This window comes from Aphelocoma coerulescens, chromosome 1A, assembly GCF_041296385.1.
Source record: "Aphelocoma coerulescens isolate FSJ_1873_10779 chromosome 1A, UR_Acoe_1.0, whole genome shotgun sequence".
Taxonomy (NCBI): Eukaryota; Metazoa; Chordata; class Aves; order Passeriformes; family Corvidae; genus Aphelocoma; species Aphelocoma coerulescens.
Window position 1 is genome coordinate 43,139,715 of NC_091014.1, and position 27,190 is coordinate 43,166,904.

The 27,190-nt window shown below is 37.3% G+C and overlaps 1 protein-coding gene across 2 annotated transcripts; it reads right to left on the reverse strand.

Annotated features, from left to right (window-relative positions):
- Window positions 1-292: 292 nt before the first annotated feature.
- Window positions 293-26,848, reverse strand: RASSF9 (Ras association domain family member 9). 2 transcript variants are annotated; one of them, XM_068999870.1, is made up of 3 exons: window positions 26,621-26,848; window positions 26,258-26,535; window positions 293-3,940 (listed from the first exon to the last, which is right to left on the reverse strand). In XM_068999870.1, the coding sequence occupies exon 3, from the start codon at window positions 3,922-3,924 to the stop codon at window positions 2,665-2,667; it is 1,260 nt and encodes a 419-aa protein (XP_068855971.1). In that variant the 5' UTR covers window positions 3,925-3,940; window positions 26,258-26,535; window positions 26,621-26,848; the 3' UTR covers window positions 293-2,664. The 2 variants fall into 2 exon arrangements, with proteins under 2 accessions (XP_068855971.1, XP_068855967.1); XM_068999866.1 differs by lacking the exon at window positions 26,258-26,535.
- Between the last annotated feature and the right edge of the window lie 342 nt (window positions 26,849-27,190).

Here is a 27,190-nt window from a genome sequence, read left to right on the forward strand (position 1 = left end):
GAATGACAGGTAGCTATCCAAAGTTTTTTATTGTGTATTTCCTTATAGGGATTTGAAACTAAAATAAAATATAGATAGCCGAGACAAAGGAGGAAGTAAGGACCATAAAGGTTCAAAAAGAATACTTTTAGCATGCTAAAACCAGGTCTAACAAGTACGTGGAAAGTGTAGAGGCAGATAAATAGCAAAGAGTGCACACAGTCTTTAATCATCTTGTACATTCTAAATTCTGAAAGAAAAAAGTTTATCTGAGATATCAAAGTACAAACTTCAAATAAATGCTCCAAAACACTGGATTTTTAATATTGTTTTATTTTTTAAGAAATATTCTCTCTCAACCTATTTTTCCTACTTTCTTCTTAAAACAGTAATACTATTAAGACCTACAAGTTGCAGGGGAGGTACAATCAGCCACCTAGTGTGGATAAAGATCAGCTGAGAGAACCAGCACAAGTTCCTATGAGCAAAATAAATCTGGTAGAGTATGAGTGGAAATTAATTTCCCCCCCCCAACGTGTCTTGTACTAGCCTGCACAGCTGTGTATATTATTGTTTCAATTCTCTATCCTCTATGTATTTATATATAAAAAAAAAGGACTCAATACAAATTGTAACTATTGGTAACTAAACTCATAAGAACTCATAGAATACATTAGTCTACTCTCAGCATTCAGAGCTCTGGGCTTAACTACTTGTCAGAGTGATACCACAGAGGTCAGAAGATGCAGAGCTGCGTTAATAAATTATTACAAAGATAAGATATTTCATACATGTGTTTCCATCAGGAGCTGATGAGTCTAAATATTACACATTATTATTGAAGCATTCAAATAACATTGTATGAAAAAATACAACACAAAATATATTAAGGCAACTAGCACACTTTGCTGAAACAGAAACTATTTATAATATCCAGGATTAGGAAAAAAACCCCACAACAAACAAACCACAAAAATTTTCCTTTTAGAAAAGGCTTTGTTTTGTTTTCTTTTCCTTTTTTGTTTTTCTGCATTAAATATGTGCTAATCACTAGTCCTAGCACTTTGGCCATTTTAGAAAACACAAGACATTTAGGAGAAGAAAATGATAAAAAAATAAAACCGTGTATCTGAAAGAATTTTACATTTATACCTTCTAGGTACTGTCAATTTGCTTACTTTGTAGGCTGTTAATTCCAGGATCTCTTTGAATTTTGCATGGCTGAACTTTTTTCAGAAATATTGTAATTATTTCTCGATTCAATTCCTTTAATCAGAGGTATTAAACAGATTGATCTATAAAATATAAACATGGCACCCCAAAAACTATGCACGTGTTCTGTATTAGCAGAGCCTCTAGCACAGAGTTAGAAATCTTGTTTGGTAAATGAGGAGACAATTCAATTCTACAGCTTTGCTTTGGATTTACAGCAATGTGCTGGAGAAGGGTTTGAGATAAACTACTACATCCTCAATGAAAAAAATTGACTTAACCACATAGTTGTGAAATTCTTTTGTTTTGCATTTCTTTTTTTTTTTTTTTAAATTTTTTTTTTATTTTACCTGGAGCCCAATACTTTATTAGCTATATAAAGTGGACCAGTTTTATCTTTATCCCAAAGTCCTCACTGAGGAAGTAGGATTTACAGGTTCCTGCTCCAAAACAGTATGAGATGGGATTTGAAAACCTACTTGCTATGTGAAAATAGTTGCTAGCTAGCTATTGTGAAACAGTGTCTAGTCAGAGACTAAAATGTCTGGTTCCTGCCTGTTGCTTCTGTTACGCTTTTTTTGGTAGTCATGTTTTGAGGAGGCTTAAGACACTGGATCCAACCGGTGAGATAGGCAGGAGAAAGTCTTGCTGAAAATGCCTCGAGGGTTGGGTGTGAGCCTGGGATTTGAGTGTCTCGCACAAGCACGACGTAAGCAGTTCTGACATGCCTGCTGGCAGGAACTACGTGGACTTAAACATCACTGGGGCAACTACAGGGTAACAGCAGATAAGTAGGGAGTTTAAGGATCTTAAAAGCAGATAAAAGCTGCTGAAAGAGAATTAAAATTAAAAACCCATGTGTGTACGGTAATTTTTAAAATGGGACTTGGGAGTTTTTAAAAATATCATCCTGATATTATATATAAACTAGATTTAAAAAATCAGCATAAATGTAATTACATTTCTTTTGTTCTACATTATCATGAAAACTATTTTTAACAGATTAAATACTCAGTTATATATTCCTTTACAGCAGCTTCATAGCAAGGAAACTCCATCTGCATAAAGCTAATGTAACAGAGCAGAAAATCAAGCTCCTGGTCTAGTTTTCCCTAGTCTCTTTCATGTTCCTAAAACATTAAGAGAAGCAGGAGTGGATCCAAAGATGAAAGGACATGAAATCTCCAAAATTTTGGTCCAAGCCAATCAGAATGCTCCCGTTTCACAGAGTAACAATATTACAAAGTCTAAACTATCTGTCTTGACCTAGCAAAGTCAAAAACTTTGCACCTATTACCAGTTAACCAATGCATTCAAGTATACTATTAAGGACATAAATAGACACTGTTTACTTTGCTAAAGCAGTGCCACAGCTTTAATATCTTGAAGAGCTAACTTTCAAGACAACACGTCTACTAACTCTTATAAATATCCTCCAAAGCAAAATTTTCAAAAATGCATAACTGTTTTCAACTATGTTGACAACAGTACCATGTCCCCTGCAGTTATTTCAGAGTCCTGACTGTGTGTAGAGCTGATTCCAGTGTCAGAGTCTGTATCATTTATGTCCAGATTAGTCACTCTATGAACAAAGTCAGGAACAGCAATGCTGTTATTGGAGATGCCACTGCCCTTGGATGGCTCTTCATTTGACTGAAGCCTAGTTTCAATGTTGTCTTTAACATTAAGTGAATTAAATTCTTCTGTAAGAAGTTCATATTCTTTTTCCTTCTTTTGAAGCAGTGAGTCCCTGTATGTAAGTTCTTTCTGGATGCAGCTTAGGTATGAGTTGATTCTCAGACCATCTTTCATACTTTTTTCCAGCTCATGTTTTACACTTTCCAAATCTGAGGTTTCCAGTTCAGCATTAGCTGCTCCTTCTGTGTGAAAATCCTCTCCATTTTTTTCCGTGCATATACCGTGTACCTCTCTTTCAATTTCAGCACACAGGCTCTCTATTAATTGTCTGTGATGTTTCAGTCTCTCTTCAACCTGTAAAATTCCCTCACTTTTGCTCAAATAGTCATGCATCTCTTTTTGATCAGATGGCCTACTCCCTTGCTGCTCAGCCTCACTTGTATTGATCATTAAATAGGAGTCCTGCACATAATTTTCTCCATCATTTGCCACACGATCTAGATGGAATTTCGCTTCACATTTTTCAATTTCCATATCTAGTTCTTTCATTCTAAGGACCTGTTGATGAATGGTATGATCTTGAGAAATGATCAGATGAATCAGTGTCTCCATATTATCTCTCTCTTGCTGAACGCTGTCCTGCTTAAGCTTGGCCAGTTTCCGGAAAGTCTTCCTCACAATTTTCTTTTGCTTGTCTATTGGCAACATCTTCATGTAGTTTGCTGGACTGAGGTCCCACTGCTTTTCTACATTTTGTACTACCTTGGCTTCAGCTGTCTTCCACAATGGAAATGAGAGGAAAGCATCTGACTTTACCAACACAAAATGCAAATTAGACTGCTCTTCCCCCCACGCCTTCCAAAGTCTCAGAATCTTTGTCAAGGGAGGCAGTACTCGCTCCGAGCCTCTCCATTTTTCTACAATGCAGTAATCATTAGGTTTTCCAAAAAGGACCTTTTTCTCTCCAAATGTTGTCTGATGTTCCTCAAGCAGTGCTTGAATCACTTCTGAGCAAGTTGTGCGCTTTGTCAGGCCACATACAATCTTCTCCTCCTGACAAACCCAAACCACAATCTCTCTTTCATTTGAAGCCATGTCCTTGCTGGGAGATCTGGAAAACAAGAAGAGACCACGTATAAATTACATATCAATGGCAGAGACAGTATGAATAATTACTATAATTCTGATATGACTAACACATTGAAAAACTCCTGTATCATTGTACAAGACAATAGGCTTGCTTAAATTGCATGAAGAAATGTCTTTGGATTAAGTAACAGCTTTAATTGGCTAGTGCTTTAATATTATTACTAGTCCAGCTGAATGAGAATCTCACACGAAATGTCTTTTATCAAATATTGATACATAGTGTGTGTATTAACAATGAGTGATAAAGTTTGGCAATCTGCCTTACACTTTCAGACTGTCCTAGGATAACATGGCTTTTGGATCTTCATATTTGTTCTCATTACAGAGACTGCACAAACATTTCTAAGCTCTTAGAAATGGCTTCTGAATGGAAGAGTGCACTGAACATAGATGGACTGAGGAAAGATGAATCTGACAATAGGATAAATCTACAGCTCTTCTTCCACACCTGCACCCACACAAGCATAAAAACATTTGTGTTCCAATTTTTTTTTTCACTAGTAAGTGTCAATAAATTTGTTGCTCTTCCTGAAGCACCAAATAGCCTGAATTCCAGTGAGTTGTGAGAGAATACCAGCTGCAAGAGAATACATACATGGGCCTGTATTTTATCACATTTGAAATGATACAGAAATGCAAGAAAAGGAAAAAAGTTATTTACCTTGTTTATTTACTTGTTTGTTTATGAATTACAATGAATGTGCTATTAACCTGGTACTTCCTTATACCCTGAGATACCTAACTCCAGGTGTCTGAGATCCCACTACGGCTCCTGCAACTGTCTAATCAGTACAATCAGTAGTGCCCAGACAGCAATTCAGTTGACCAAAGGTAGAAGTTCACTTTACAACTAATTCTTCATTTTGCCCCCATCTGGTCCTGGACTGCTGTGGGCCTATGCTGGCAGAGTTGCCTGGATATTCATGTTCTCAAGACTCCACATGAATAGTTTGCTTCTTGCCCAGACGTGATGATTTGACCTCTTGCATAAAATGATAAAATAGTAAATTCCCTGAGGAAAAATGCCTTTCTTTGGATTTTCTGGTATGCCTCGCAGTTAATTTGAATGAATGAGGTTTAACCTAGTCTGATGGAGTAGCTTCAAAAGCTTGAAAAGTAAAATAACTATTCAGGTAATGTTCAAAGGACTCAATACAGCATTTGTTTCTATCTAGGACTACATATTCATAGAACTTTTCTAGACTTCTGAGTTGTACTAGGAATGGAGTTTTATTTGGCTTAATTATGGTTATACCCTATGATTAGTAAAGCAATCCAACTTGTTCTTTTTTCTTAGTTATTACACAACATGACAGACACACTGCAATCCAATAAATTGAACTATGATTGACTCAGCTCTAGGTGCCACTCTGACCAGGAGGCAAAAATCCTTAAAAGAGAGGAAACTGCAAATGAATACTAATAAAACTGACAAGTGTAAGTTTATTACTATTCTCTCACAGGAGAGCTCTGTCCAACTACATTGCTTCAGGTCTTGGAACATTCTCTGTAAAATGTGTGTTTCGGTAGATGACTCTGAGTAATAACATCATTTTCCTTCTCCAATAGCTCCTCCTCACAGACCAGCATTTTACAGTAATTATTTTTTGAAACTGGTGCTCGAAAGATTAATAATGTTTTCATAGACTACTTCTCAAAATAAGAAAGCATATATTACAGACACAGAAAATGGCAAAGTGGCACAAAGAAAGAGTAATATTCAAGTTTAACCGGGGGGGGAAGGAATGAAGGATCATATTAGATTAAATGGCATTACTGTGAAGTACATCACGTGCTAAAAATTCAGTATCTGTAAGTCCTTTGAGATTTATGGTATACAGGATGTTATAATTTTTTTTTCTGTAGACAGATTGCCAGTTCAGTGAAATTCAGGTAAATAGCCAGTTGCAACATAAGTCCACTGTGACTAAAATAACTCAGTATTTGCTTTACACTGCAGATATGAAAAGAAAAAAAGCAACGAATAAACTACTGAGCTACATTATCTGTTATTTATAAAAATAAGGAAAAATGAATTATCAAAAATACAGTGTCACAAACCATGTTCACTACTGATACATAAATAACTGATTTACAAATATAAGCGCATTACCAGTCATTGAATTCAGATTTATAAAAGTAATGACAATAAAGAAAAACAAAGGCATAAAAATATATGAAATACCATACTGGGAACTCTGAGGCAGTAAATTCGGGCTGTATCTTTCCTGGTTTCTTTTGCAATCAAGAAATACATTCCAGGAAATGAATGCCATCTCTTCTAGCATTCTTCTGAGTGTCTTATGCAATTTGTTTTCAAATCAAAACTCCTTCTATTTTTGTTTTTTTATTTAATTCTTGTTTTTGGTTGATTGGCATACTTTCACGTGGTCAATATTTTCAGTATGTAACCGATTATGTGGATTAAGCAGAAGCTGACTCTTCTCCTCCTGGCTCCTTTAAAGTTTTCTTATGAAGTCAGTTTCTCTCTCTGTGTTATTAATAAATCTACAGATAAATCTGCAGACCCATAGACATCCCATCACTACTGTACTGATAAATACTATTACCATACTTTCCTATAAAGAATTCCCACAGAGTTCAGCAGGAGTTAAGCAAACTTCTGATGGAAACACACTGTATAATTGTAAAGCAACATCTACAGGATCCCTGAAAACAATATGGGTGTAAAAATAACGTCTTTGAATTACTTTTCCAACCCTTTTTTAGCTGTTTATTGCCCCCTGTGACTTTTTCAGTTATGATGCACCTGTCTGCCCAGACTTTACATTAAGCTTTTTTAGGGAAGGATGGTTTTCTACTTTGTCTATAGCATATAACTAGTAGTAACACTGCAGAATTGCATAATGTATGCACATGCAGGTACCCAAAGAACTCAAGTAGCTTGTACATAAAAATATGTACTTATACATACATATGTATATAATGTATGTAACCTACATCTTTTAATTATATTGTCACATTTTACAAAAAAGGAGAGAAGAAATCAGAAGAAATTCTGAACAATCTGAAGAAATTCTGTAATTCTTGGATCAAAACAGAATGCTAAAATACAAATTCTTTCCTTAATTTTTCTATGTGTTTGTCTCAACATATATTATCTTAATTTTTATTCAATCACTTCACTCAATTTTTGATCTTTATTTCTAACCAAAAAGAAATTAGCAAGACATTTATAATTTTACATTTCCATGGAATTCTAATATCTTCTAAAATAGGAAAAGTGGTTCTTTATTATCTTCCACTAAAAAATTGCAAACTGGCACCTTACCATGGACCTTTTAAGTAAAATTTATTGTATAATTCTTTCATCATAGTTAATTCAGGTAGTTCCAAACAAAAATGAAGCATGATTGTGTCAGTCACAGATTAACAATTATTAAAACTTGCTTTCAGGATGCACCAAGATGCCAGTACTAGGAAATGTTAATGTCTTTTTTTAAACTGTGCTTTCCTCATAGAAAGTGAAGATTCTATTCTACATATATGAAGTGGAATTTATATGAAATTTATGATTTCAGTGTAAATTCACCATCAAAGTTCCTCTTTGTCAAGAGAAGAGAGGAGACCTCCAAGAAGAAATCCCCACGGCCTCACCCATCTTTGATCATTGGGAATAACCATCAGATGAAGCTATTTCTCTCTTTCATTAACTACAAGAGACCTATATGGCCACCTTCAATCAAATAGTTCATTTTCAGGTAGGTAAATTCAGGTGAGATTAATCCAATCAGATTGATTCAGATGACATTAATCCAGTCAGATTCTGACATAAATCTGTCAGATTTATCTGACAGAAATGTAACAAGAATGGTTACAGCAGCAGTTGATTTAGTAAAGACAACTAAATGTGGTATCTACACATCATAACTTCACATCTTAGTTTAGACCTTGGCTATTCAATTTAGCCAGTAATTTACAAGAAAATCCATTAATTCATTACAATACTAAGGAAGAGGTCTTGAATGAATATTGGTCATTAACAGTATTTTTTTTTTAATGAGATGAAATACTAAAATTTATAATCTTCAGGAACAAGATCTGCTTTTAAACAGTCATTTTAACAGAGAGGCAACCTTCTCATATTTACAGGTTCCTTGACTTTCATGTCCTGCAGTTTTGTAAAGGACACAGAAGAACTGGCATTTCTAATAACCTAGCAGTTAATAGGAGTATAACAGCCAAAATGTTTTTCCAGTTTAAATGTTTGGCTTTCCTCAAGACCACAGTAAAAATTTCTTCAAAACTAGCTAAGCAACTTATATTTTAAAAAAATGCATTGCTGCTGTAAGCAGGCTCTGAAGCTTTCAGTTCTGGCTTGAATTCTGTTTCTTTGAATTGATCACCGAAATGTTCTACTTATACATCTAAGATTATAAAGTCTTGATGATAACAACAACATGCAATTCTATCTTTCCTTTTTTTACAAAGCCACTGATTACTGAGGAGCAGATGGGAATTTAAACTTAGTAATGGTCAAAAGCACATTTCGCATCTTTTTGTTTGCTTGGTTTGATTGCCATTTTCATGCCTTCTGCTGCCTGCTTCTCTTCAAGGTGACCCAAAACCCCATCCTAATCATGCTCTAGACCTCACACATTCTTAATTATGTCAGCACAAACTGATTACTGTATGTCAGATATACAATTAGTTAATTTATTCTTCAGGCCTAGGGGAAGGTAATACATTCCAGGAACATATAGACAAAACAAAAACATGTACTTATGTCACACAAAATCAAAATATGAGATAGCTTATATGCTGGAAGGGGCACCTTTGATATTCACTGACTTTAAGGTATGTCTGGCCCAAAAATATACAAATCAAACACATAATTCTTTGCCTTCCTAAAACAATTCCCTAAATATGCAATATATAGTTTTACAACCAATCATGCCAACTAAATAAAGGGATCCCCTACTTCTTAGAATTTTACCTTCATGTGTACAAATGCTTCTTCTTCTTTACTAATTTCTGCAAACATTCTGTTGGGACTAGATCACTTCCATATGATATTGTTAGCAACTTAATGCAGTGTTTCTGAAATATAATGGACACTAAAAGAGTATTTTGCCTTTGTTGGAAAAAAGCATTAAAGTCTTGTCTCCCTTCACTGCAAAAAATTCTTTCTAGACTTCCCCTCTTCCCCCCCCCAAAAAAATTAACTCGTTTTTCAATATTACCTTATTTCTTGACATACCCTCTGCAAAGAAAAATTGAACTGATTAACTAAAAAAATACTTAGGAAAGAGACTCAAACCTCAGATTATATTTATGACCAAAAATTTTACTAGTTGCCTCCTCTCAGTTATTGAAATAATTTATATGGAATTAATATCAGTTGGTGAAAATAGATCTCACACCAAGCAATACATTAACCTTTTTCCTGGAAAATGAATTACAGCTCTAAATAAATTTTCCATCAAAGAGTTCATGCTGGAAAGCCATTTGTGTAAAATACCTTAGTAATTTTTTCACCAATTTATTGGGAAAATCATGTTTTATTCTATGACAGCCTAAGCCCTCTCAATAGCACATACAGTCTAATCTGAAACAAATCAGATAACAATTGTGTTTTATAATTGACAGAGTGCTGTGATGGGGTCCTCAACTGACAAGGGTATGTAGGTATATTGCTTTTCTGACCTCTCCAAATTAAGATCAAAGTGCTTCTAAACTTCTAAGCAAACCCCTACCTTATGTCAAGGTATCACCCAGAACAATTCACTTTCTTCAATGGAGAAGCCAAAAAGGCTTTAAAAGACGATCCTGCTGCTGTCTACTGCATCCTTGCAGTGAAGTCCTTGCCTAGAGACTCAGGGTCTGCCATCTCAGTGCTTTCCTAGAGTGCACTAAGAAACATAAAACTTTTATGCAGACGCAGGCAGGGCTGTGCTCCCCGTGTTGCTCAGCAGTCCCCATGTTTGTTCTTAAGCTGTACACTCCCAGCTCCTCAGTAAGAGGTTCTGTGCCACATCTCACCTGCCACATTGCACAGTGAGGAACAATCTCCCAGCCAGGCCTGCTCAGTGGCTGAGACACTTGCTCTCCTTTGAAAATGTGGTGACACAATGGTGTATATAATCCTGGGAGAACAAGAGACACTAAACATTTAATAATGTAGTGTTTTCAAGGGGCTTGTCCTTGAGCATGCTGCTGGGCCTTTTGGGATGTATTTGTGCTATGGTCCTCTCTTTGTTCAACACCCACAGATGTTTCTTCCACGTGCAAGGGCCCAGAGAGCACTTGCCTTGTTTTCACGCACTTTCTAAAAACCTTGTTATCTCAGTGCCAAGATTATTAATCTCTGTTATCTCTTAGAGCTGAGCTATACCTATCATCAAAGATATGTCTGACTATCAAATTGTGATGGTTTTTAATTATATTTACTTGCTGGAAATAATAAGAAGCCAATATTACAGGGATACCTACTTGACACAAATCACCCACACTTGTAGCATAGGGCACATACTGCCTGTAATTTGAGAGCTTCTGTTACCCGTAACTCTTACATGTCAGGGTATAGAGGGGCTAACTAATTTATCAGACACAGAACCACGGAATATCTCAAATTGAAAGGGACCTGTAGGGATTGACTACAACAGCCTGCTCCTCACAGAACTACCTAAGATTAAACCATATGACTAAGAGCATCATCCAGAAGCTCCTTGACCTCTGACAGGCTTGGGGCCATGACCACCTCTCTGGAGAGACTGTTCTCATACCCAACCCCACCTTCAGTGAAGAACCTTTTCCTAATGTCCAATGATTTATGGAAAGGGTATGGGAATACTGTTTCTACCATATGTCTGACCTAATATGAAGTCAACAACCTAATATGAAGTCAAAGCATAGAAAGTACGTACATCATCACATACCATTTAGATAACATTGATTTATTGTTTTTATTGTATTATTGCTTTTACTGTATTGCTTTTATTGTTTCTTTTTCAAAATCTCAGAATGTTACCATATACACGTGTGTGTGTGTGTGTGTATGCATGTATGAGACAATAGATAATCATTATGAAAGAAAAGATCAAAACATACTTTGGCTTTGTGTGATTTTTATCTGTGAAATTTGCAAAAAAGTAAAGCTATTGGTGCCATGTATTGCAGCTCTTGCTTGGAAGAAACTCTAAATTCATTTGATCCAAAAAGATTTTTGAAAGTGAGTTTAAACATTGAAAGTATAGAGAATACACAGTCCATATGAACGCTAGGGTCAGAAGTATTTCAACCTTCCAGGAATAAATGGCTCGTATTGAAAGTTCATATTAAGTTTATTCAGACTATCCACATTTAAATCACCCTTTCTCTCAACTTTCTGTCCCCTTCTGTAGAGTTATTTGAAAAGCAAAAAAAGCCACATCTTATACTTGGTATGCCTCCTGACTAACTAGATTACACACTTCTGAGTTTCCTACGGGCAGCAGTGAGGAAGCAGCTACTCTCTCACTACCCAATGAAGCTGGAATTACTCCAAAGCCTTAAGGATTCAAGTGAGCCTATTAACTAACTGCATTCCCATTCCCCTTCATGAGTGCCTAAAACCAATATTAATGGACACATTAGTATCCATGTTAATAACATGTTAATGTCCACAGTTAATGTCAATGTCATGCAGGACACAGAAATTCCACACATGACATGTCAGAGACTTGGTTCTTCTTCCCTTCTGCATCACATGAAAGTCAGAGAAATGGCCACCTGAAAGGTATCCTGACAAGGTAGAACTAGTACTTTAACTGTAAGAATAAAACCTTTTGATACAGGTAATCAGTATAGTCCCAATACTGCAGGAAGACTTGGAAAGAACACCACAGAACTTCTGAAAACAAAATAATTATTATTATAGAGAGAAATAAATTTCTCTCTACCATCTGTTTAATGTTGCTCTATGATAAAACTTCCTCTTTTACAGAAATGTACATAGGCATTTACTAAAAATAAAATAAAATTAGGCATCTTGTGAGCCATGTGATATTTTTCAAACATACATATATACACAGTAGTTTGGATGCTCTAACTGAAATATTTCAGATATTTGAAAAAAGAAAACAGTTTAAAGAAAGTCTATTTTTATAACTAGCTAGTTACAACACATTTTTTCTGGTATAAATTTATGTTCATTTTTCTGTTCTTTTTTAAAGGCATAAATTTTTAATTCAACAAGATACCCATACTGTCAGGAAGGCTCTATGAAGCATTTTAATTAGCAACAGCTGTTGCAAATTATGTTCTATATGAATTAAAATTTATGTACTTAAAACTGTAAGTAGTTCCTTCATCTCTTCTGAAGAGAAATGCCATCACCTTAGCTACTGTACAAAATTGCATAAATTATAATTCAGCAATGATCTATGGTTGAAATTTCTGTTCACCTAAACACTTTTTACCATATTGGTGCACTATAACAAATTTCAGTGAAATAACATTGAATTGCAATGGGATAGTATTTTTTTTAAATAGAATAAAAACATGAAAAGTATGACAGTTTGAACAAAAATAATTGTGGTAATTATTTTATTGCGAATAACTCATTCACACCAGATTGCTTCTGACTTGAAATGTCAGACTTTGTTAAAAATCCCACAGGAAATCATGTGCTTCATTCTAATAACTGTACTGCTTGGAAACAGGTGTCTGAACAGGGACCAATTGTCAAGAAAAATAAAAAAAGGAAAAAAGCCCTGGCAGTACTTAAAATAGATAAAAAGGAAACTAAAGCAGCCAACAAGAAGGACCAACAGGGGCTGAGAGTAATAATTTTCTCATCTCTTAAGTGGACAGACAGCAGAGTTTGTGCTACATAGAAAACAAGCCAAGAAATTGCACTAACTCAGGATATTGGACTAACTCAGGATATTGCACTAACAGAAAGACAGAAGAGATACTGCAAGAGGAATTATACACCTGGGTCACTAGAAAAGAGTGATAGTTATGATGGGTTAACCTGAACACTCCCTTTCTGCTCTATGTAATAATGACAGGACTCTGTCATTGGTACAGTGGCCAATTTTTTTGAAAAACCTCATTTGCCAGGTCGGAATGCAGATTTTCAGTGAAGCTGACCAAACGTTTACTAGGTCCTCCACTTATTAGCTCTGCCCTATACCATGTTTACACTTCCAATCGCTTAACCTGCAGGCAAGTGCAAAGGCTGCAGTGGAGACTGCATTTGCCCCTGCCCTTTCCTCCTGTCTTACCTCTGAAATTTTCCTCTGCCCCTAAGGGTACACATTCTCTATAAATTACATCTGCTTTAAATCTGCCTTCCTGTCAGACTAATCATCATTTCTCCATTGCATAGTCAAAGTCACAAGGTTGGTAAGTGGATATTAGTCAAAAAAATGTTTGGAATTCCAGCAAGCATGGTGTGCACACAAAACGGCATGACAGGTAACACATTTATCCTACCAGGACTGCATTTGAAGTAGCCTGACACAGTGGAGGTGGAGGTTTGAGAAAAGGAGAACTAGCTGTCCACAAAATATTTTTCACGATGAATAACATTAATATCAACAATTTACTTTACTGGCAAAACATGCTTTGATGTGTATATTGCAACTGCTACTGAGGAAGCAGCTGTTATATGGGAATGGAAGATCCAGGAAAAACTCCAGAGCCAAAACAAACACTGACATATTCAGTGATAGTAATTCTTTAGATCACGACGGGGGGGGGATGGGAAGATGGGCATTTTCAAATTCCTCGGTGTTAAAAAGCAACATGAGAAGTTTAGGAATATCAATACAGTAAATGCTGCGTCTTGATTTTGAGCAGCAGGTAGTTCTCACTAGTGAACAAATGAAAATGCCACTGGTACCTTTCATCTACCACAAGAATTTTGCTACATTGCAAAAATACAATTTTTTATATTGCTTCTGCATCTAACTTAACTGCCTATGCATATTTAAGCACTGGTTACACTATACAAGCTTTATGGAGATCCTATTAATAATGTACAGAATGTGTCTAAAACTCCATCCCTGTCAGTAGTATATAGGAAGCAGAATAATTTATAGCTCTTTTGGAACACAGGCTCCTAAACGATAGAGTTGCTGTTACAGTTAATAGAAATTTGTGTTATCTAACTTCTCCCACTAGAATTCTCATGACTGCCTTTTAGAAGCACCCTAATTGTTTATGAGCTTTTGAGATCAAAGAAGTGAGGGGAATTCCAAGCATTGAGAGTATGAGGGGTTATTTTGCTTGTTTTGGTTTGGGTTTTTTCTTTTTTTTTTTTTTTTTGTGGTTCCATGAAATTCAGTTCAGCTTTTGTTGAAAGGCAGAAGTGCACTGCTTCCCTCCCCTGCCTTTGTTGACATTTTGCCCAGTGAAGAAACAAACACAAAGCATTCTGAGTTTGGGTCTGAGCTGCCAAAACATGAACAAAGCTCACTGTATGTAGACAGATGATAATACAGAAAGTTAAATAATGGAATGAGATACAGACAAGGAAGTAATAAGACTTCATGCTACTTTTCCAATACTCCCTGATCTGAAGGAGGCTGGGATGGTTACCTTCTTACAAACCCTTACATGCTGTGCACGTTTTGCACTTCTTCTCTGCTCCTGGCGGCACCATGTGAGACAAGTGCTCTTCTCATTCCTAGTGAATGGAAAGTCCAGATGGACCGGGTTTCATTTTGCCAATCCTAAGGCTGAACTCAGGCTCAGAAAACAAAATAAGAAGAATACTCATTTGTGCTCTATGGTGGCAGGCAAGAATAGTAGCCATGCAAACGCAATGGTAGAGAATGTCCAGAAGCCTGGAAAGGGGGTTTAGCACTGCCCTTTGTGCAAGAGAAAGTCTTTAGAGCTGTTCTACAACCTCATCAATCATCACCCTTTCCTAACTTTTTTAAATCTAATGATTTGTCAGCACAGCTTTTTTGTATATCATAAAATCTAGTCTGAGTATCTCTCTACAGTTTTCCAGGAATGAGAAAGACAGGATGGGCTTTAATATTCTTCTGCATGTATTGCAATAACTTTTACAGAGTGAACCTCCCCACCTCGAAATTATATTGTATGATCTTTCCCATTTCATTTTCTTTCATTAAATCATTTTGAAAAATATCACCTCAAAGGATGTTCTATCAAGATGTCATTTACAATCAATTCTATTTTTTTTTCTTTTGAATTTCTCCCTCAAACTTTCTGGAAGACAATTCAGTGACAAATGTGTTCCATTACTTACAGTATCTGAAGAGCTGAAAGGAAGAAAGGACAAGATAATGAAGTGGACTCTTATACAAATGTTCAGTCTAAAGAGCTAAATTGAGTACTAGATACATAATTATGCTAACGAGAAGAGTGGACATAATTTTTTTTAAAAGAAACCTGAAGCCTTTTAGTGTCCACTGTCAGTCTGAGACATTTGTGCAGCTTATGCTTTCAAGTAATTTTCTAAAATTGCCTATCAATGAATGCTTCAATATGTAGTTAGTCAGCCACAGGCTGATAGGGTCTCTGAAATATAACCACATCTTCTCTGAAGAGGCTACTGAACAAATGAAATAAATTATTAACCTCACCAGCTGTGCTCTTCCCAAGCAATGGATATGCCAAAGAGGGCATAGGAGATTGCAAAAACTATCTCTAGCCAGCTGAGCAATACAGATAGGAAAGGCAAAAAGGGATTATTTGCTGTCTGGAAGCAAGTTTAATGCTTGATCATAAAGATTACCAAAAGTAATGGGAAATTCATGAGATTAATGCAAAGAAGAAAGGTGTAGATGAGAGAGAGATACAGAGAATGGTGTCCAGTAGCCCCTGCCCCCCCTCAAATTTTTAGCAGTAAAAAGATGAAGGAAGCTGACTGCAGAGGAAAGACATTCCATGTGATTCAGGTAAAAAGCCATGTGAATCCTAAAATATTTGAATGACTGTGACTCAAGCTCAAAACCTGTTCTATGACAGACATAATGAGTTCAGATAATGTGTTTCCAGCTGGGTCCATCTGAAGAGGCTCATAACCATGTCGGTTGTCCATCAGAACCCTCCCACTAGAGCTGAGCTTCTTCTCTGACCTCCAATGACTTATGCTGAATTAAGCCATAAAGATAAAAGCCTTGTTAAACCATCTAAGATAGCCATCTAAAAGTGATTTAGGAAGTTTAGCAGGAAACCATTCAAAAATTTAATGCAGCTGAAAAGGTGGTAACTCCTGGCAAAAGATTGGTGAGGAACAGGGAGAGCAGGTATAGGCCAAAATCTGCAGTGGGCAGAGCTGAAGCTAAGCATGGCTACGTGACTGTAACCAAAGACCAAGGCAGGCCCGAAAAATAATGGTGCTAGTTTTGTGAGACACATCTATGGCAGGATAGTGATTATCCCAAGGAGGCTGTGACACCAGAAAGACACTGCGAACTACTTGTTGTCATTAGCTCACAGAAAGTCAGACTGAGTCAACATTCAAATTAATCCTGTGTTTATTTCACATATCCAAATGTCTTTGCAGGTGGGGAGCCTTTCAACATATGAGCAAGTCAGATGGCTTCATAGCTCCAGGAGGATAAAAAGGCCTTCTAACAAGGTACTTCATAAGCTGAGTGGTTACCACAGTGACAGCTGGGTGAAGGCATGCTTCCCTCTGCCATGTGAACAATTCTGTCATGTTGGAAGAAATACACATATTTAGCTTTCTTCCATGACATGTGCACGTTCTGTTTGTCACTTCTGACTTCTAGAGAAGTCTGGTGTGTACTCAGGTTTGTAGTACGTAGATGCATAAATATGCAATATACAGAAGTGGATACTTTTGCATGTATTGTTTATATATACAATGATTTTGGGGTTGTAATGTATTTTATTGTACATATGTGACAGTATATCTTATGATCTATACATATGCATTCCATGATCACATACAGCACAAGCTGTCATGTATGCATTTTTATACTGAATATATGCCTACCAGGCACAAGTGCTTTAGCACAAAGGAATATGTTTAAGATGCAGCCAAGTACTGAAAAATTTCTGACGTTGTTAAAGTTTTCTTACTTAGTTCAACAAAAAATAATTTGATTCAGTGCATGCACAGCAAGATTCATTCTCTGCTACACTGGTCAGCTGCTTCTCTTAAATGAATATAATCAGTTTTGTAAGAGACACAGAAGGTACTGAGGCATGGAAGACATTGAATTTTATAACTTTTAAGTATCTTCCTTGCTGCTGAAATTCATAATACTCACTTGGACATCTCAACTTCCACAGAAAGTACTACAGAAGATTCAACTCCTAACAATGGGGTTTGCTGACACCAGCAAGTTCAGCAGGAACTGACCTAAAGCAGTTACAAACATGAACAAAAGGGCAGGACTTAGATGCTGTTAGATCATGTTCAAATGTTCACTGCATTTAAAAAAAACCAATAATAATTAGAACAGCAATCAAAACCCTGATTCCCTTCTCTCACTGAAGCTTTCAAGACTAATCCTTGTTCTTGTCTGCCTTACTGTAATTTAAGCCAGCACAAAATGGTGCAGCTTCAACATTAAATACTGAAGGATTTTCAGTTTAGAACAACCTCACAAGACTTTCCTGGAAAATGCACAATGAGGGAGGCACAAACTGCACAGTGTTCAGGACCAGTGTAAGACATGACAGGAGTACAGGTGGCTGTGGAGTGCTACCAGTCAGAATTGAAACATCAGAAGTTCTTAAACATTGTCTTAGGTGACTACAATTACATTTAGCATCAAATTCTCCTTCATAAAACCAGCCCTTATTACTTTTGTTTGTTCAATATGTGTGCATTTTTATTTGTATCTTTTCTCCTAGGTATGGTACAACCCTTTCTGAGGACACTTCAAAATTTAAACTTTTGATATATGCCCTTTACCATCAGATATTCAACTGCTTTTCAGGCTGACATTACCGAATTTATCTCCACATACTTTTGTAGTGAAAGAACTCCCTTTTACAAACAAAAGCTCAAAAGTTTGAAGCCAAAGATATCCACTCATTTAAATTCCCACTCTGTCTAGCTGAATTGATATCCACAGACATGTGCAAAGCAAGACATCCGTAAACTTCCTTTGCTCAGCCCTTATATGAAAGAGTTTACAGGACTCTGAATTAGCAAATGAGGAACACACAGTGAGTAACCATTTCTGTAAACTGTGGTTTATATGACTTGCCCTAAATCAGGCAGGAATTTTGTGGCAGGGTCAGGGAAAACATCCATGCTATTAGGAAGGTTCTCCCTTAATCATACATTATCTACCTGTAATTCACCTCCTCTCCGTTCATGTTTCCCTTTCTAATTTCTAAAATGAGTGGTGCAGAAGATGGTTAATAACCTGCTCTACAAATCTGAGCATGCTCCATGAAAAGTGATTGGGTGGAGCTCATATCATCTACCTTAAGCTATTTAAAAATGTAGATGTGCAGTCAAAGATAATTTTCTGACCTTCCTCTGTAATCAGTGGCATAAAATAGGCACCTCCAAAAGGGTGACTAACCCCATACTGACAGCCTGTCTAAGACTGAATGAATTGCCCTCCAGAAGTGTTTAGATGTATCCATTAACTACAAAGAGTACCTTGATGACTAGATACCTAAATTTTCAGTGGCTCAAGTAGAGTAAGATGAAGCTTGACATTTGTGTTTTACTGTGCACTTGAATCTCAGGAGCAATGTGAGTGTCAGCAAAAGCACTGTGACCATCCACAACTGCAGTTCCAAAGATAACTTAGATCTTTGTCTGAAACCTGTAGTGACTTTCATGGATAAACAAACATTATTAGTTATCTACCTAATCCTTAAAATACCAGGAGTCTGGGAAAGTGCAGTAAAGTCAATATGAACCCCAAACTGTTGTTAGAAAACTGAATTTTTGCAGAGCTTTTCAGTAAAACAGGATATCAACAACAAGTGGTCCTGAGAGATACAGGCAATAATCAAGTTTAAAAAGTATACACAGTGCCTTAGCAACCAGTACAGAGGAAGTCTGTCAACAGCTAATGTCCAAACAGCAGGTCAGAACATCAGTTTACCAATTATGAAGCCAAACAAAACATCAGCAGCTGAACATCAGCACAAGATCCCACATTTAAAAATATCACTAAACCACTCTTTGATCAGTGAGCAAAATGTGATACCTTCCTGTGCCAAATGAGGTATATTTTAGGTTATCAAAACAGTGTCCTAACTGTTGCTCTGAAAAACATTGTAGCTTAAAAGTGCTTTCTGTAGAAATAAATCCTTTGAATTGAAGGAGGTTGGGGAAAGCAAAGTAAGATGTTCTATATGGATGATGGAATCTATTAACACAAAGCAAATTGCATGTTCAAGACCCAAGGGCAGACTCTCTTAAAAATTAGTAGTCTTCACTTAATTGCATTATCCCAGTGAGGTCATACACCCTTACAAGCTAAAGTAAGGTAGATATATTTATACCTGACCAAAACAAAGGTCTAAAAGATTATTAAATGTTTGTAAACCTGATTTAGTCCTTGAACATGAGAATATTATGCTTTCGAATGCTTATTTTAAGCTTTGGTATTTTTCTGTTATTAAAAGGAGGAAAAAAATAAAATCTGCTTTTCAATCGAGGTGATTATATTTACCATTATGATGAGAAATTTGTAACTCAGAACTCTTTAAATCAATGGAAGAGAAGAAATAGGGGTGAAGAATAAAGAAAGCAACTTAATCAGATTAATGATTTTGACCCTCAATATAAACAAATTATATATTATATTCACAGGAAACACCCTCTCTATAAATATATTTTCCTCCTATGATTATTCTGAAACTTACTAATTAATGTGGAAAAAAAATCATAAAAAAACAACCACAACCTACAAAATCAAAGGCTTACATCACCTCCAAGATTACAACATAAGAAATAAGTTGGTAGCCTGGCTTCTTCCAATGCTAACACTCAAAAATGCATATCTATGAACCATCTAAACTACAATTTAAATGGTTCAAACTGACAGAGGCAAAAATGTACTCAGGTAGACAGGAGTGAGAATGAAACAAGAAAGTAGGTGAAAGAGAAATACATCTTTAAATAAAGAGTATAAAGAAAGTGCATGAGAGATGAGACAAACATGCACTGGAATGTCTTCTTTCAAGTTTGATGTCTTTTCCTTACTTCCACATGGCATCAGGATTTGGGTTTCATAGCATTAAAAGTATAATTACATGGCAACTTTATTATCATTACCATCAAGAACCTTCTTTTCTTTTTTGTAGTTTCTACAGGTAATTTTCTTTTCTTTTGTTCACTTCACAAAACCACCTCAAAATATATTAAGATGCACATGGCATTTCTTTATTTATTTCTCTTTCTGAGACATTAAAAACCCTCCTCACAAGACATTTTTAACATTATGGAAAATTTTAGAACATTGAAAAATTCCTCAGAAAATCACATAAAATCAAACCTAAACAATCCATAGTGTATTCTCACTTCCCTGCATGGCAGCTAGGTCTAATGGACTGTACAAGAACTAGAGAAAAATAAATCACCGATTTAATTCATACCTCTCCCACTAACTTGCTTTCACACTCTGTACTTCTACAGATTTTACACTGTCTAGTCAAGTCCTACTTATTCTCCTGAGGCATGTAAATATTAACACCCAAATTACTGCTAAGGAAAACTAAGTAAGCTTATCAGTTTTTTGAGGTCACAAACAAGTCAGTATCGTTATCACTATTGCAACACCTGCACCCTAAGTGTATTTCTGGCTAGGTCAAACCAGGAAAAGGCAATGTGGTTCATCCTGGAGCCTATTTGAGTCAAGTTCCAGAAATGTGCTCGAAAAAGTATTCTTTTGGACAAAGCTTCCTGAAACTCTTTGTCTCTTATCTGTTTTGTCCTGTGTGATACCCAAGGAATTGCTAGCATGGAAACACTATACAGAAGAAGACAGAAAGTCATCATCTTCAGAGTATCAAAATACATAAGAGAAACAATAGAAGCGACAATAATAGCCCAGTTAGCTATGCACATGACTGGGTACCAGCATGCCCAACACTCAGTTCTAGGCTTCACTTAAAGTGTGGTCTTAAAATTTTTATATTGCATCATCTTTTCTGTCACTATTAACAAGGACTTATCAACATACTAAATATAGAAGCTGGATGAACTAATTAAGGCTTGTACAGCATATGAGACGTTAATGTTTTCAAGTAATAATGTTTCAGACTAGAGTTTTAAATTGTTATTATTAATCATGTAAAGCAAACAGAAGACTTTTTTCTGAGCATGGGTAAATCAAGAGGTACTACTCTGTTATTATCACTGACTTTTATTAAAGTTAATAGAATTTTTAAAAGTCCCCATCTTTGAAAACTTACTTCTGTCTACTGAATTAATTACACATTTAGCAATGTGTCAGAGTCTTTCTTCATGCATAATACTAGCTTTTCAACAGTAAAATACGAAATGACCACTGGCCAGCAAGATTTTTCCTCTTATTAAGCTTTTACTAAAAAAATGGGGGTTTTGTCTGAAATGTATCTCTCAGCCTGACTCTGAACTATATTAGTGTTTCAAATTAGCTTCAACATAACCTAAGTCATGCTCTTAGATGGTGTAGTATTACACTTCTATTACTCATTTTATTTACTCCTTCAGAATGAAATTGCTGCCTGCCCTCCCAGAATAGTAGATAATTAACTCTTTAGAAATAAGGTTAGTGTTTTGCTAGACAAAAGCTCTTCCTGAAAGTGAAGTGAACAAATATGTACAAAGACTACTAGAAAATGTATTCAACCATTTTGACCCCTAAGACAAATCTTCCAAAGCCAGACCAGAAAATAAATTATAATGTATGAAATCTGGCTCAAAAAGGAACAACTTCTTTGATAGTTCACTAATACATCTCACACTCAGGGAAAAGTAAAAAAATATATAAAAAGAATGCATTCTACCATTCTACAAAACAAGCACCATCTTTTCAATCTAAAATTCAACACAGGTAGCACCACTGATTCTAAAACTTTTATCTATCCCCTTTAACATACATACCAAATACCTCGTAGTGTTGTATCAAAAAGTACCTTTATAGCTTCATACAGACTTTTATCCGGGTGTGCTCATCCAAGAGAAGTATTAGACATCTCACACGGTCCCATGAGACTTACAGTGTGCGTCATACACAGTTCACTCAGACAAGCAGCTGATCTCCAAAATCTTTACCAGTCCAAACCCCAGTGCTGAGCATTTTCAGTTTTACTTAATCAAGGTTTAAAATGTACAGCAGTGCACTCAACCGTAGGAAGAGCAGAAGAGATGTTCAGAGTAATACACAAATCACTGTGCTAAGTATATGCAATGAGAAACTACTGGAGGGAGGGAAAAAGGGAGGGATCATGGAAATGCTAGGTCAGTATCAGATAGATGAAGTCTCTAATCTAATTCACTACCCTGCACTGTAATACAAAAACTGAGAGGATAATTGAGTGTGTCTCTCACTGGGGAGGGGCCTCTGTCAGGACAGGAAGAATTCCCTCTGTATCAGTAACACTGAGTGGAGATATATGGTCTTTCTTTCTACATCTGAACCAGAGATGAGGTGATTAAAGAAAGGCAGAATTAAAAAGTAGGCAAAGTAAGTCTTTGCCTCCCACACAGAAACATTACGCTAACTCCTCTGGCAGTGAGGAAAAGTGGAAAACAGTGGAAAACCGTAAGCAGTAAAAGGTGGAAAAATACAGGAAGAAAAAGCAAAACCAGTAAACACATTTAAACATTAGCAGATTTGTAACACAACTGTTCAATCATGAAACACTACTCTGGGTTCAGAATTGTTGCATGCAAACAGAGTGCACAAACATTTGTAGTAAACATACGGCCATCATGATGTACACTGGCAAAATGTATTTCTCAAGGTGTATTTCTCAGTGCACAACAAGACAGCCCTACAGCATCAAGATGGATTATCTGTACCCTGTCCCTTTCAGTTTCCCAGCTACAACATGAATGAAACAGTAGAGCTTCAACAAGTTTGGCTAAGGCTTATGTGCAAAACCCAAGGAAGGGGTCTCAATGAAAGAAACAGCAACAAGATCAGTTTTCTCACTGTGACATAGATCCAGATATCCTTGAAGAATTTAAATAAACCTAAAGGCCCATTTTTAAAAGTGATCAAATCTAGCACCCAAGAGCAAAGTTTTAATCTTACCAAAAATCAATGCAGCATAAATTCCTGTTCTGCTTAGCAACCAGGAAATCTAATACAATGTGAAACCCTGGTACCTAAACATTGCAAGTATGTATGGTCTGTATTTCTCATATTTGGATAGAGAGCTGTTTTGTCTCTGGGCAGAGCAATGTGTTAGATCAGTCCTAACCTTCTGTGCAAAGAATTCAGTGCCTTTTCTCTTCCTCCACCTTCAGCTAAGCATTTTCTGCCCTCACTACACTTCTGAAGCGTGATGTGAGCTGAGCATTCCTCTCACTCTCAAAGTAAGCATCTTTAAGAGATTTGCATAAAAATAAATCCTCTTGAGTTTATTCATGTTGCAGAGCCTTACTCCTGCAGGAAACTTTCCATTTTCCTTTGTTGCCATAGAGGGTACAGCCTGTCCCTGTTGCGCACATTTGGCTTTGTAAGTGGGTGGGGCGTCTTGGAAGTATTGTTCTGCTGGGGACACACTGACAAGCACATACACATTCTGGGGACTGTGATTACTTCTGGTTGTCATAGAAGGACAAAAGATAGTGTAAAAACTACTTATAGTTTTTGAAAAAGATATCAAAATATCACTATTGTCTTTCTTGCCAAGAAACATGTTGGACTCACAATCCTAGAGGCCACTCCCCTGAAATCAAACCAGGGTTTAGAGTGATCTATTGGCTACATAGGCCTTGTGCTGTCTCTGTATGAGTGACAATTCAGCAGCCCAAGAGAGTAATACTGACTGAAAATATTTCAAATACTAACAGTAGTTCAGCAAAGGTTTTATCTTCCTGAGGTTCAACCTCAGTTTCTTTCTCTAAAAACTCGTGCCATAATGGACAACATCCCTTGCCTCTTGCAGAGACACAGACTCAGAGTAACCTCTTTGTTTAAACTCTGAGGTCTAAGGGGTAGAGACTGACAATTTACAATCTGGATGTGAAGAGCCTACTATTAAACAGGGCCCTGATCTGGAACCTCTGGGCAATGCTGCAAGACAAGCACTAATTACAGTGGTGTCATCTTGTTATCTGAGCAAATGACTGTAACGCCTTCATTTTCCTTCTGGCTCTTCTTCCACCTACCTTTGTTGCCTCAACTTAGCTTTATGTCCTCATGTAAACATAGATTTTATTCCTCATTTGCTTATCTTAAACCTTTCAGGAGTTTTATTTGCATATAGCAAATGGTCGTTAAAAACTTCCAGAGAAAAAGCAAAAAAGCTGAGTTTCCCAGAAAGATGAATGACCATTAGGCCTATTTAAAAATAGCAGCAGCAGGTTAAAGATATACATTTGTGTATATCCCTTTTGTGTCCTTCTTTACAAGTAGTTAGACAAGGTAGTAAGCCTCAAGTTCTGACTTTCCAACTACCAGCCTAAACACAGTGAAGGATTTTAAGTTCACTTCCTAAGGTTTCAAATGAGTTCACCAAGATACAATTAAAATGAGAAAGAATTATTATGTAGCTCTTCAGTCATTCTGCAAAACCATTTTACTAACTGCATAAGCAAGTTTAATTCTCAAAATTCAGTATCAAAGCTAACATTAAGTATGCAGAAATTTAAATATCTGAGTAGATTATAGCACATCTTAAGAACTATGTAGTTTTCTTTGTTCTTGACCCCCTCCCCCTACATTTCTGTGGTCACACAGCCCCTTCTTATAGCCACAAAACCTCTCTTCCATTAGAGGCACTCATTTATTTTTGGGGATGGGAGGATAAAATGAAAAGAAAGTCCTAGATGTTCACAGTAATGGTTCCTTTGGTATTTTAATTTTTATTACCTATTTAAAGCTTTGGATTATGACTTTCTTTTCCTGAGGAATAAAATGTCACATCAGCAAACATAGTGAGATTGACGCAATTAGTGTGAGATATTGTAAATACCCAAAAGAGAAACAGTTCCACCGTTGAACACAGTGGAATTGTGCTTTGTGATTTAATCCTTATTGAGGTAAGTGATGGCAGGAACAAAACTTCTACTTTAAGAGTAATAAATTTACAGCTCTATGTAAAAGCAATTTTGTATAAAAGTTCATATCTACCTTTCTATATCTTCTAAACATAAAATGGCCACATGAGAATTATATCAAAGTTTTACTGTTTTCAGACACAATTAGCAAAATACACTGTTTAATCAGTAACCTGCAACATTAATAATTCTAAAATAGTATCTGATTTTTAAACATTGACTTACAATGTTATAATCTTTCTAACTTATATTCCATATAATACACTAACTTAGTATTTGTACAAAATCCCGATGAATACAAACCCCCCCACATAATTTTCAGTGTATCAAATGTGAAAACCAAAGCCCAAACATGGAAAAGAAATGGCACGTATTTACAAGACTATTTAGAGTTCAAATATATTCCCCATGGGAAAGATCATCCTTTGTATTCTTTTAAATACAAACTAAATTTCAGTGAAGAGCACTAGGTGAAATGGGGATGATATTACAAGAGATTTTAGAGTTTCTCACTGAGGCAAAATTTCAGTCATCTGTTTCTGTTCAGCTTTACCTAGATGGGCTCAGCCACTGTACATTCCATAGGGTCCAAGCAAATTTACTCTTAAAAAATCTAGAGCCACCCTAACACCTAGCATGATCACATAACTCTTTTTCTCCTTTTTGCAGCCCGTGTGTGGGGCATGTGGAAGCATGTACAGCATAAGGTGCAAAGTCCCCGTAAAGAAACTTCGTGGTAGTCAACCCAAGGACCACAGCTGTCCCTCTGAAGAATTTTCTAAGCAAAAAAAAAAAAGTATATCCAGTACAAGTCCATCCCGGACTAAAGGCTAAACAAAAGAAGCATCCCCTCCTCCCCACGCTGAGAGCTCGATGCTCTCCTACCTCCCAGGCTGGCAGCCAGCGGACAAGATAAGGGACGGGTTTGCTCCGAAGGGGTTGCAGGCTGCCGCTCAACCTCCCAGAGCAACGGGGCTAAGGCGGGCGGCGAGGGGCCCGGAGCCCGGCCTTCCCACGAGAAACTCGGGCAGTTTTGTCCCGGGGCGGGGGAAGGGCTCCGGGTTGCCCGGCCGCCGACGGGACGCGCACGTCGGGGCTGCAGCCGGTTCTCCCGGCCCCGGCGAGCCTCACCTTCCCAGCGCGGGGCACCGCCACTGCTCGCCTCGGTTTGGCCGGGGAAGGTTCGAAGTCCGGAAGAACTACCTCCCCGCTCACGGAAAATATTGCCCAGGAGTCAAAAGAGCCAGAGCGAAGAGGGGCACGACAGGTCCGGGGGAGGGGGCAGGGGAAAAAGCCCCTTCCCTCGGCACACACCGGCCCGCTCCCCTCCGTTCTCCCGGCCCGGCTCCCGCTCGCAGGTGAGCCCCGGAGTGCAGCTGCCGGGAACGGCACGGTCCGGATAACACATCCTGCCCCCAGAACCAAACAAAAAGTATGAAAAAGAATGCATCCCATATCGCCCTGCCTTTTCCTCCACATACCCACGCACTTTACCTGTTTTTATGCCGGGTTTTTAATAAATTCCTTCCAAAAGGAGCCATGATCCCAGCGGCATAACATCAGCAATCCCCAAACAATTCGAGGGTGTTCCCTTCTCCCCTATTTTTTTGCCTGAGCGCCTTCCAGCTTGTTAATAGTCACCGAGCGTAGCGATGAGCTGGAAGTTGTGCAATTTACTGCTAACTTTGAACTCCAGCTTGTTGCTGCTGCTGCACCTTTGGAGTCCTGCCCAACTGCGAACTTGAAGGAGGTGTTTAGAAGCAGGAAAAAGAAAGGGGGGTGGGGGGGTGGAATACGCACTTGCTCCTGTGATGTGAAGTTATGCACAGAACTTGCTAAACTCTCAGCCTTGTCACCCTCAGGGTAGCAGGCAGCAAATGGGAAAGAGGGGGTTTTGCTCCCGTGCGGAACTCTGTAAAGACACACACACACACAAGCACTGAAAACTTTCCCCAGGAGACTCCAGCCACTTCAGGTCAAGTCGCTCAGCTTAAACACACGTTAATGAAGAGCAAGCTACAGTTGCCACACCAGTTCTCAATGCATAGTAATCTGCCTTTTCGG

Coding starts and splice junctions, on each gene's coding strand:
- RASSF9 (XM_068999866.1), bottom strand. CDS start 26,667: ATGGCTCCTTTTGGAAGGAATTTATTAAAAACCCGGCATAAAAACAG. Junction 3,941..26,620: donor AAAACCCGGCATAAAAACAG/GTAAAGTGCGTG, acceptor CTTGTTTTCCAG/ATCTCCCAGCAAGGACATGG.